This window comes from Pleurodeles waltl, chromosome 3_1 (assembly GCF_031143425.1).
Source record: "Pleurodeles waltl isolate 20211129_DDA chromosome 3_1, aPleWal1.hap1.20221129, whole genome shotgun sequence".
NCBI lineage: Eukaryota > Metazoa > Chordata > Amphibia > Caudata > Salamandridae > Pleurodeles > Pleurodeles waltl.
Window position 1 is genome coordinate 320,908,135 of NC_090440.1, and position 12,901 is coordinate 320,921,035.

At 42.4% G+C, this 12,901-nt stretch overlaps 1 protein-coding gene across 1 annotated transcript in view; it reads right to left on the bottom strand.

Moving 5' to 3' along the window:
• Window positions 1-12,901, bottom strand: part of SCG3 (secretogranin III) — a 202,789-nt gene that overhangs the window by 147,180 nt on the left and 42,708 nt on the right. Inside the window, exon 8 of the mRNA XM_069222474.1 lies at window positions 6,897-7,013. Coding sequence (XP_069078575.1) covers window positions 6,897-7,013 — 117 coding nt within the window. The remainder of the gene's footprint in view (window positions 1-6,896; window positions 7,014-12,901) is intronic.

Sequence of the window (12,901 nt, forward strand, 5' to 3'; positions counted from 1 at the left end):
ACCACAGATATCATTTTCTGTTAGAAGCCCTTTCAAATCCGAGAACATTAACACAAACCTGTACTTAGTAGATACAAAGACAAAGCGGCTAATTTAGATTTTGGTGGACCGTTTTAATAAGGTGGCGGAGTACTTTATACCTGCCCTGGAGAGAGTACTCCGCCCACCAGAGTTAGAGATTTCTGCCAGCCCAGCACCATCTTTTGTATTTCTTGGAACTGCATCATGGCAGTTCCTGTATATGCATTGAAAGATGCATTGAAAGTTTTGTGACAGCTCCACCAACATGACAAAGCTATCTGTAAAAACTTTGAACTTTTTTTTTTTTTTAAAACGAAATCCCAAAACAGGATTTGGTTTCTAAAAATAAAAAAAGAGAATAACCATCTCGCCATGCACCATGGGAGTTTTCTCTCATGGCATGGGGGTTATTTTGCTGTTTTCACTGACGCGTTACCTGGTGGTGATGAAATCTTGCCACGTGATCGCCCCCTCTAAATGTGGGAAGAGGGGGAGCGGACACATGGCTAAAAATCTAGTGCCTCTTACTTCGTAAGCTCGTTGGGATTTTTGGCTGTATGTAAGCGGCCACGATGGAGTAGTCATCTGCAATCTACATATTGAAGTTCCTCCGATCTCTAAATGAAGAGGGCAGATCTTTCCTTTGGGGAGAGGGTACTCCATCACCTTAGCAATGGAGTACCCTCCCTGCCAAAGTCTAAATTAGGCCCTAAGTTATCATCTGCATCTAGAAGGTAATTTTTAAGTACCTTATTCAGTAGTTACAAATTTGCTATGGCAATGTTTTTCACATTGTGTAGCACATTTGAAATTAGAGAGGATATTTTGAAACCCTACCTTAAACACCTTTCAGTTTTTAATGCTTAGGAAGTCATAAATGTTTCACATACTCTCACAAATATCTCTTCAGCATTCAACACATATATTGACTCTTTTAATTTGAGTAAATGACATTCTGCCTGTAATTGTGCAGACAGAAAGTAAGCATGCAGATTTTTGAGATGAGCTAAAAATCATACTCCTTTTCCATGGCTACTTTTACCAGTAGGAGTACATTTACCTCCAGGCATAAAATGTACAATGGGGATGATGCACAAAAGCGTTTATGAGGACAAGAAGTAGTGCTACAGGACTGCACATTTATGTACTCTTACATGCTATTGTCAAACAACCCTGCAAGGTCCAGCTGTCTATTAGCCAAAGTCAAAAAGGTCACAGCCCTTTATATTTGTACTATTTGCACCCAAGTATTTCAGATGCTTTGAGGCTAATTCACAAAGGGATGTAAGAGTAGGTAAAAGAGTGCTACTTGAGTACTACTTTATATACTCCTGAATGCCTTTGTGAATGCAACCGATATGTCTAATTAATATAATTGTATATGTATGCTACTATTTGAATTAATTTAAATGTATTCTAATTATTTGAAACATTTGTGTGGAACAGCTATGTTAAGATGAATTGTTCCTGTTAGGTAGCTCAAAGGTATCTATATTCGAATGAGAATGGAAATAAGAGTTAACTTTTTCAATGTTTCTACAGTAATGTTGTCTTAATTCTTCACCACTTCTAATAGAATAGATTACCCTAATCCTTTGAATTAATGTATAAAGTAGCATAGCTTGTTCATTCAGTTTTATTTTTAAAAAGCAAAGGTTAAACTACTAATTGGTATCTTACAAAGATGATAGCTTTATTTGTTAATGTGTTTAGGGGTTTAGCCACATAGCTCTCATCTTGTGCTTGAGGGTCAGATGTATCTGGTCTTTAAAGCTAGGAACCAAATATTTGTGATATCTAAAAGACGTTAATGCCTTTGCATAATTGCATGCCGTTTTATTTTTTTAAGTACTTTTCATAATCCACCTAGTTTCTGTAATAGTTGGATATTAAAGCGGTATTACATTTTAAAAGTAACTCAAGTATAACAATATTTTAAGTTACGAAATATGTAAAATTACAGTTGTTAACCCATGGTGTTGAATTCAGTGTATGTACTGCACTGTCAAGCAGAACATAGAATAAAATGTGAACTATATTTTGTATCTATCATATTTATTTTTTATGAGAAATCCATGGATGCCTATGCTTTTGGGTCAGACCACTTAATTAAAATGTACATTCCACAAGAATTCACTGAACAAATATTAATTACCCAAATTTAGGTTACAACAATCAAAATCTGATCTCTACAATTATCAGCAATGTTAACGCAATAGCAGTTAATATACTTGTTATTAGCAGGATTGATATACCCCAGAATATCCAACGTATTCTTGTCTTCAACTTGTGGTTCAATTATTATAAAACACTGCAGTGGATTTCACCATTATGTTTATGTTCCCAACATTGTACATCTTAGAATAGGTGTACATATGAAAGGGTGAAAGAATGGATGGATGGATGGATAGACAGATGGTTGCGTGAATACATGAAAGGGTGAAAGGATGACTGAATAGATGGGTGGAAGGAGGACAAAAGGGTAAAGGAAGTCTTCTAAGGAGCATTGGGTTTCTTTGCTTCACATGCTTTGTGTGATTAGAGGCACTGTTGGAGTGAGGGGTATTTTAATTTTCTGTCCACTCCCTTGTCTGAATGCATAGTGTATATCTCAAAGAATGCCATGCTCTGTGTAAATTATCATCTGGTTACCATGGCAAGTGAGGAAAAAAAGAGCTATTGTAAGATATTGGGTTATTAGTTGAGGAGGGTGGAAGCCCAACTCTGGTAGCAACCACAATCCTCGTCAGGATAAACCAGACCCTTTGGTAGGTGGGCACAAAACAGTGAGGCTTAGCTCAGGGGCACTACATGTAGCACACAAACAGATGGCCATGGCAGTGACATAAAGATCCAAGCATGCAATGTAGTTGGTCATTGTTGGAGCTTTGTGTTAGTGGTTGCCAGAAGCTATCATTGCTGTGGCACGAAGTGCAGATCTTGCATTGCCATTTGTTGTTGGCAGTTGCTGTAACAGAAAGAGTTGGAATCACCAGAGCTTCACGTTGGCGGTCATCATGGACAGCAGAATCTTGGCATGAATGGGCCTGTTTGTGGTCGAAAGAATCCAGAGGTTTAAGATTTCACCTTTCTTCACAGGAGGAGCTCAGCTGATGCCAGACAAGGGTTCAGGACCTGGGAAGGCACCTCTTGGGGATCAATAACTCACTCCAGCAGAAGCTAGGAGTGCTCAGGCAGGTACAGTTGCAAGTCCAGGCAGGTCCACTTGTAGCAGGTCAGCTGAGCATTGCAGTGAGGCCTCTGGAGCTTGATGTGTCCACGTAACTCAGACAGGAGGTCAGCTAACTGATCCTTGGAGTCACTAAAGAAGCCTGGGATGAAGGGAGAAGGTCCAGTCTTCCTTCTCAGAGAGCAGTGCAGATCCCAAGCAACAGGGTATCCTTCTGGGGGCCAAGGCAGTCCTCAAGCAGCAGGGCAGTCCTCGGTTGCAGAAGGGCAGTCCTCATGGGAACAAGGCAGGCCTCAAACAGCGGGCATTCCTCGGGTGAGCAAGGAAGTCCTTCTTCTGCAATCCCCATTGATCTATTGATCTAGGAGTGTAATGAAGAATGGCTCTGGTGGTTCCCTATGTATACCTAGTGCTAGTATTTGAAGTGGGGGGATTCCCTTTTCTACCCTGACATCTGGTTCTGGAAAGTTCTTCCCTTCCCTTGACAAGGCGCCAGGAAGTCTGTGGTGACAAAAGACTAGTGCCAAGTTTGTTTGTGTGTGCTGGAGGCAAGCCCTTTGAAATGTAACTCGGAGTGGGTTCAGCTCTGCACCGAACCATCCTGGCAGGTTGGCCCATCCTGTCCACACCTAATCCCCTTTGTGTCAGTGTCTGGAAAGAATAAACAAACAGCAGAGCCATTCACAGTCATGTGAAGCAGGACACTGGTAGAAGGTTAGGACAAGACAATGCCAACTTTCTAAAAGTGTCATTTTCAGAATTGGGACTTAAAATCCAACTTTTCCAGTAAAGATAAATTTAAATTACAATTTAGTTGAGCGTAAACACAATATCGTCTCCTAATCAAAAGTTATTACTTCTTAAATGTAATACGGTAATCCAGGGTTAGTTAATAGGAGAGAGAGACTTTACAGCAGCGAGAATGATTTTAGTTTTTCACTACCAGGACATGTACAACATAAACCCACATGTCCTGCTTTTTAAATACAGTGCACATTGCCCTGTAAATCTTTAGGGCTGATCTCAGAGGTGATTTCTGTGGATTAAAAAGGATGGTTTAGGCCTGGCAAAAGCTTTACTTTTCCAGGTCAAAATGGCAGTTTACAACTGCACTACAGGCTGCTGTGGCATACCTGAGATGTCTACTTATGTGGGTTGCACAATGAGTGCTGCTGGCCTACTAGTAGCAGTTCATTTACAGGCCCTGTATACATGGTGTACCATTTACAAGGGAACTACAAGTAAATTGAATGTACCAATCAGGTATATGCCAATTGTACCATGTTTTAGGGAAGGAGCACAAGCATTATACCACTGGCCAGAGAGGAAAAAGTTCTAATGCCAACAAAAACGGGTTTATCAACAGAATGCAAAATATCTGGAGGAGACCCTTCAAAAAGGGCCAGGCCCAACAGCTAACATTTAACACATGTAAATACATGTTGTTTCTGTTCTCTAAACATTTATGGTTAGCAGCTATCCTAGATGTTGCTTTATGTAATTTGAGATCACACACAAACGGCCTAAGGTTCACTAGATTTGTACAGGACTTACACAGTGTTTACTGCCTGGTTCTTTTCAACCTTGCAAATAGCCTATCCCACTGTAGTGAAAGGTTTTGCAGTGGATATATGCTTCTCTAGAGACATAAATAACTAACATGGCCTTCTCTCAGAGTACTACCACTGAAGCCTGGCCCGGACTTTAACCAGCTTTTTCTGATCCCTGAACCACCCATCATTCTGTTTTTTTAAAGGAATACATCAAATGTGGGAGTCAGATGTATCTTTTCATTATCATTATAATGTTCCACAAAATATTTTCAAGAATTATGACAGTGAGCCCTACTCAACCAGGGCACTCTAAAACTGGCCTATTATTAGTATATGATTTGCTCTTCCTGTGACTAAGTAGACAGGACATCATGGGGGTCATTACGACCCTGGCGGTCAGAGACCACCAGGGGTAATGTGGCGTCCGTACCGCCAACAGGCTGGCGGTACGCAGACCCGTATTACGACCGCGGCGGTAGCGCCGCGGTCGCACCGCCGGGGCCGGCGGTTTCCCGCCGTTTTAGCCCCAGCGGTGATAATCCGCCAGGGCAGCGCTGCAAGCAGCACTGCCCTGGGGATTATGACCTCCCTACCGCCAGCCTGTTTCTGGCGGTTTGCACCGCCAGGAAGAGGCTGGCGGTAAGGGTTGTCCTGGGGTCCCTGGGGGTCCCTGCACTGCCCATGCCAGTGGCATGGGCAGTGCAAGGGCCCCCTAACAGGGCCACGGGCAGCTTTTCACTGTCTGCATAGCAGACAGAGAAAAGCACGACTGGTGCTACTGCACCCGTCGCACGGCCGCAACACCGCCGGCTCCAATAGGAGCCGGCTCCTATGTTGCGGCCTCATCCCAGCTGGGCCGGCGGGCGTAAACTTGGTTTGCGCCCGCCGGCCCAGCGGGGATGTCGTAATGGGGTCCGCGGGAGTGCGTCCGCATTGGCGGCCGCACGGCGGTTACCGCTTGGCGGATGGCGGTAGCCGCCCGCCAAGCTTGTAATGACCCCCCATGTGTGTTATCCATTTGAATTGTACATACGATAAACCTGTCACCACGTGTGTAGTTACAGTCTTTTATTTGTATCCCTTCTTCTTTATAGTCTAGCATTTTATCCTGTAAGCTGTTATTATTGTATATTTCTGCACGTACCACTGGTTAGCATGATGTCTTGTGGTAACTTAGGGCCGTATTTATACGTCCCTAGCGCCACCGGAGTGTCCCTTTTTGTGACGCTCCAGTGGTGCTAAGAACAGCGCCGTATTTACAATTTTTGTGGCTTAACGCCACCCTGTAAATACGTTCCCTTCCCACACAGCACTGTGCGTGGAAGGGGCGTGCAATGGGTGTTGCTGTGAGCGTGCCACAGCAACACCCTTTGCATTTTGACGCTGCCTCAGATTTATGAAATCACGTAAACCTGAGGCAGTGCCAAAATCTAACACCACCCCCAGGGGGGAGTTTTTTGCTTTTTCTATGTGTGCTGCATTCTGCTGCACGCATAGAAAAAGCAAAATGCCAAAAATGATTGTTTATGTGTGGAAAGGTGTTCCTTCCTGCACATAAACGATCATTTGGACATCACACTTTGGCACTTCTGTGTATGCTGCATTGTGCAGCACACACAGAAGTGGAAAGCACCATTAGTGATTGTTTATGTGCAGGAAGGGACACCTTCTCGTGCATAAACAGTCATACCCCCTCAACGCAGACATCCTTACACGATGGTGCAAGGATGCCTGCGTTGGCGCTGGCAGGTAAATTTAGCACCAGTGCAGGGGGAAACGCAGGGGTGCGCCATATTCACAGAAACACGGCGCATCCCTGCGTATCTAAAGTGATGCAGCGCTGCCAATTTTGGCGCAGCACTGCGCTGCGCCACTTTTCAACAAATCTGGCCCTTGGTCGCTTTTGAAAATTGTAGGTTTCAAATTGGGTTCAGGAAAAAGGTTTACACCATTAAAACATGTTCAACCATGTTAAGCATTCTTCACAATATATATTTAATGTTTGACCTTATAGTATGCACATATCAACTGCTTTTTGATAATTTGCAGGCTGTGTAACAGTTCATGAAAACAGCAAGAAGCATATCAGCCCACTGTCTTCTTGGTTTAGTAAATAAAGTAGATAATCTTACCTAAGTACGAAACTCCTTCCTCTGGTGTAATTGTTCCATATTTAACCATCATCTTCACAAAATCAATCAACGTCTTCATTATGGTCATCAATGTTGCTTTTTCCTTTGCTTCTGTCTCTGTAAGATAGTACTCATTCATATGAACTATTTTTCACATGCCGTGCCCTTTTCATTTCAATTCTCTTTGTGGAGTACTGTATAGATAGTTCTCCATCCATACAGCCATTCAATAATATAACCTGTTTGGACAGCATCACAGATTTTATTCGGTGGAGTAAGGCTATTCACTGTTTGTTTAGAAGGACCAGTTTTTCAGGGTAAGAATAAACTGTGTAAATTATTTCAATCTCCATTGATTATATGTAAGTTTAGCCCATTCTGACATCCTGTAAAACTGGTATGGATCAGACCCATTTGAACCAATGTTGAATATTTCTGTACTAAAATCATTACCAATGAGATGCTCTCGGCATTCAGCTCCATGCATCTTCTTGAACTCTTCTCCTACATTGCTTTTATCCATTACAGTATTACATTATGTGTCCTCCATTGTTCAGGAGTATTAGGTCCTGATATATGCCAAAATGGCGCAGCGTTGTGCTACGCCAAAAATAACAGCGCTACACTGCACCACCTTTTAAACGCAGGAATGCACTGTATTTATAGGAGTATGGCGCAGCCCTGCGTTTTCACCTGTGCCGGTGCTGAATAAAGCTGCCTGTGCCAACGCAGGCATCCTTGCACCATAGTGCAAGGGTGTCCTCATTGAGGGGATAGATTGTTTATGTGCAGGAAGGTGTCTTTTCCTGCACATAAACAATCTAAAATTGTTATGTGGCACTTCTATGTGTGCTGCAAAATGCAGCACACATAGAAGTATCAAAGCGTCATTTTGGAATGGTTGTTTATGTGCAGGAAGGGACACCTTCCTGCACATAAACAATCATCCATGACATTTTGCTTCTACAATGTGTGCCACAAAATACAGCGCACAAAGAAAACGCAAAAAACAAGAGGAATAAAAACATTCCTCCTCGTTTTGCCATGCAAATGTCACCCCTAGGGTGGCGTTAGTTTTTGGTACTGCCACAGATATACGATTTCTCATAAATCTGGGGCAGCATCAAAAGCAATGGATGTTGTGGTGGAATGCCCACTGCAACACCATTGCACCCCCCTCTGATGCAGAAAACTGTGTCGGAGGGGCCCATATGTACAAGGAAGCGTAAGGCCACACAAAGTGGTGTAATATCTCCTGGTAAATATGGAGCAGTGGTTAGGGCCACAGGAGTTGCACAAAAAGTGACGCTCTGGTGGTGCTAGGGGCTATTAAATCTGCCCCTTCGTTTCTTGGCTGAAACCTCTTGTTCTGGGTGTTTGTCTCTAACACAGCAGAGCAATCATATTTTAAAAGGGTTGCAATCATAACCGGAATTTAGTTCTTAACTAATCTAATAATTTCCAGATTTTCTGTATTATTGACCTTCAGGCTGTATCGATCTTATCCTTCATCAGTTATTTACAATATCATTGTTATTCATTTACACAAATAAATTCACAGTTTGCAAGTTTCCACTTCTCCACACATAGCAATACATATCAGGAAGTTAGACAGCTGTTTCATATGCAAGCAAATAGCAGTAGATAGCTCAATGTAACTACTAGGCCACACCACAACACTACACTCCCCATTGCTATTGTGTTATTTACCAAATGTTTTCTTTTTTTTATGTATTTTTTTATTTAGACCTTACCCCTAGAGGCAGTTAGGGTTGTTTACAGAGGTGTTTTAAGTTTTAAGAAGATGTCATTCATTGTCATACAATATTACATGACAAGCATTTTCATTTTTCTTTAAAAAGGTGGGTCGTGAGTACAGGTTTTAAGTGCATTGATGTGTCAGAGAGTGTGATTCTAGAAAATGGCTTACATTATTAATGCAAGAATCAGCAGTAGAAGCAGTTCATGTCTTACTGGGTAGATAACACATTTTAATGAAACGTTTAACAGCTTTTTTAATTAATGCCTTGGAAGAAGATAGAGGTTTTCCGCCTTATGTTGTTCCATTTTGGGAGCAGTTCATGAGAAAGAGCGGTAAGGCATGCAGGTATTTTAACTTGTGGACCTCTTTCTTCTGAGATGGTGAGTTTATTTTTCAAATAGTGGGGTGTGTTAAGATGAAAGGCTTTAAAAATTACAGGTGCTGATCTGGAACTGTAGCGGCTAGTAGAAGGAGCCATTAGTGTCATATGGGCTATTTTTCCTAATGCTCATGATCATAATAGGTGCTGCAAAGAAGGCCTCTTTCAATTAGTGTGAATGGAACGGAGGATACAGAATAGAGATATCATGTTTTCATTACAACAGAAACCCATGTTTGAATGACATGCTTTAAGTCCTCAGTTGTTATGTCCCAGAATCATTTTGTGAGTTTTTGCTTATATGGTGCTCTGTCAACCAAAGGATATTGTGAGATACTTAGAAGAACTGTTATCTAGTAGGAAGCCAAGCAGTTTGGTTTATTGTTGATACTAAATCCACCAATTTGCATCCAAATCAATGGCAAACTATCAACAATTACATAAGGGGCTTTTTATCTGAATATCTACTAAGTAACAGTAAATCAAAATAAAGCAGCATTTATTATCATTGCATTGTACCTTAAGTGTCGTTTACAGAAGGTAAGAGTTCACAACCCTCTGCCTTTGACTATGGAGGAGATAGAATGGGGAGTACAACCCTCCTTGCCCTTGGTCAAATGCGAGAGGGTTGCATGAAGAGTTTCTTTGCAGGTGGTGTTTATAGGCACTTAACAAGTAGGAATACCAAAGTTCAAATTTCCTGGAGCATGAAACTCTGATGTGAATAGGTGACGACTGGTTAACAACATGGATATTTTTCACCAAGGTGTTCTCGTTGGTATCAAATAGACAACAAAAGCAAAACTCATGTTGTCTATGATGTTACAGAGAACCCCTGGGTGAAAAACATCCATGTAATTAACTTTTTAGACATCTACAATTTTACGTTATATATGGCCCCAAAATCATCTGCCCCTGCTTTCAACTGCTGTACAGGAGCAGAGGAGTAATGTTGGAGTCATACATAACAAGGCCATCTCTCTCTGAACCAAATGGGAAAAATAAATATCTTACCTGCCATCCTTAACTGGCATCCACTATTTGTTTTGCTTTCCTTCCCCCTCCTGGAGCTGTGCTCACTTCTTTCAGTAAAAGCAAACAAGTAGCATGCACTCAGAGGCTCTCAAGGAGCCCTGTCAGCCTGGCCTCGAAGGCCTTTATGAAGAAAGAGTGGGTAAAATGTTTTGTCATCAACTGTTGCTACATCACAGCAGTGGGTTATTGAATTTAGAAACATACATAAATGATAGAGGCTCTCTAAGAGAGCCACACATAAAAGAACTGCTGTTTTGATATAAGGAAAATAAGAAGTTGACCTATGATGTATCAGGAATGATCTTTTACCTGACGTAAAAAAAGTAAAACCAGGAGAAAGCTGGCTCAGACTATGAGTATAACAATTTTCAACCTTGGGTTTATGTATATCACATATCAGGAAAGGGCACAGGAATGGTATATCCCATCTGTTAGAAATGGGGTCTCTAGGTGGCAATCAGTTTGCACTCTGTACAAGCAGGGTCCCTGACTCTAGTCAGGGCAATGGAGATACACACTTAGATAACCCCTGCTCACCCCCTTGGTAGCTTGGCACAAGCAGTCAGGCTTATCTCAAAGGTAATGTGTTAAGTATTTGTACAAACACACACAGTAATACAGTGAGAACACTACAAAATGGACACCACACCAGTTTAGAAAAATAGTCAAAATGTATCTAAATCAAACAAGATCAAAACGACAAAAATCCAACATACACAAGTCAAGATATGAATTAAAAAAAATAGATTCTTATTCTATAGAAAACAGTGGAAACATTGGTTTTACACAATGTACATAGTTTGCGTCAAAAATAAGGCCGCACAGGTGAACGTGCATCAGAAAAGTCAGCGATGCGTTGATTCCTTACTCACAAGTGAGGCTGTGCAACATTTCTTCTCCAGTCAGGTAGGCGATGTGTTGTTTTTCTCTCTTGCAAGAGAGCGATGCATCGATTTCCGAAAGGGGCACCTCTCATTCATGCAAGTTCATGATGACTTTGACACCCAGTAAAGATGCATGAGCAATACTAGTAGCACAGTGATGGAAAACAGCGCTGTGTGGGGTTCGTGTCATTTTCAGCAGCTGCAAGCGGATTTTGTGTCATTTCTCCAGCCGCGATGCAGGTGATGCGTTGATTTCCCAGCTGTGATGCAGGTGGTGCGTTGATTTCAGCCGCAAGGAAGGTGGTGTGTCATTTTTACAGCCTCGTTGCTGGTGGTGCATCAAAATTTTCCCCGCATAGCTTCCTGTGCGTGAATTTCATTCCTTGTTCTACCAGCGTCACCTTTCAAGGGCCCAGGGACTGGATAGGGCACCACTTGGTAGGGCAGGAGTCTCATCAGAGAGTCCAGGTGCTGGCAGAGGAAGTCTTTGATGGCCCTGAGACTTCAAAACAGGAGGCAAGCTCAGTCCAAGCCCTTGGAGATTCTTCACAAGCAGGAATGTACCACAAAGTCCAGTCTTTGTCCCCTTCCTCAGGCAGAAGCAGCAACTGCAGGATAGCCCAACAAAGCACAGTTACAGGCAGGGGCATTACTTCCCCTCAGCTCTTCAGCTCTTCTTCTTGGCAGAGGTTCCTCTTGGGTCCAGAAGTAAATCTAAAAATCTGGGATTTTGGGTCCCCTACTTATACCCCTTTTGCCTTTGACGTTGGCATACTTCAAAGGAAAGTCTCTGTTGTTCAAAAGATCCTGCCTTGCCCAGGACTGGCTCCAGACTCACACCAGAGGGTTGGAGACTACATTGTGTGAGGTCAGGCACAGCCCATTTATGTGTAAGTGACCACTTCTCCCTCCACTCTAGCCCAGGTGGCCCATCAGGATATGCAGGTTACACTCCAGCTCCTTTTGTGTCACTGTCTAGTGGAGATTCACGAAGAAGAGCGGATGAATTTGTGAATCACTATTCAAATCCAGTATTTTAGCAAGAGCAATAGGGAATAGGGCATCAGGATTGGTGCTTATGAGATGACCCATCTCTGTGGAATTCCTGCTGAATGGCACATTGAATCATGCTCAACAGTTGTCTCAAAGACATGTCCTTCTGTCAACACTGAGTGCTACCTCTGAATATTCAGAACTGCACTGCGTTCTGATTTACCTAAGGAGTTTGCACTGTGATATTGCTTATCAGACAGATAAAAGAAATATGAAGATCGCTGAATGGGACAGTAGGCTACCTGACTCAGTGGTACACTGTGGGCATTCACTGTGGGTTTGTGGTGATTCTGGTGAATACCTCCTTTCACCATGGATTCCTGGTAGCATTGTATGTGTGTTTTCATATATGACATTGTGACACCCATAGAATACAACAGAAGGTTGTAGCTCTTTTTCAGATAGAGATAGACCTAAGTGGGACACTGTACTTGTAAGACTGCAGGTAAGAAATGTACTGAGTTAGCTGCTGCCGTTACTGGTGCTGAGCATTTATGGGTGTGACCACAGGGAGGTGGGCAGTCAGCTTATAAGCTATAAGGAGCCACAATGACAAGATTATCGGAAGCCTTCTGAAGCAGTCACTGTTGCAAACTAATACCTGGGACTGCCTGAATACATCTGGTCTGACACAAAAACTCTAGCTGAGCTGAATACACACATCATCCACCATCTCTGCTTGTGGAAAGGCAAATGCTTAAACACTTAGATGTTTGTTTTATAAAGTGTTATGTGGCACAACTTTTGGTTACATCAGAGTGTTGACAGTGATGACAAAATTACAAATTAGCAAGGGGAAGGTGAAGTGGAAATTTGCAATCGTGGCTGGCAGTCTTCAGTCTCCACCCTGTGGTCAGTAGGGAGTTTTCAGATGTTTCTTGAGGTGCTTGTG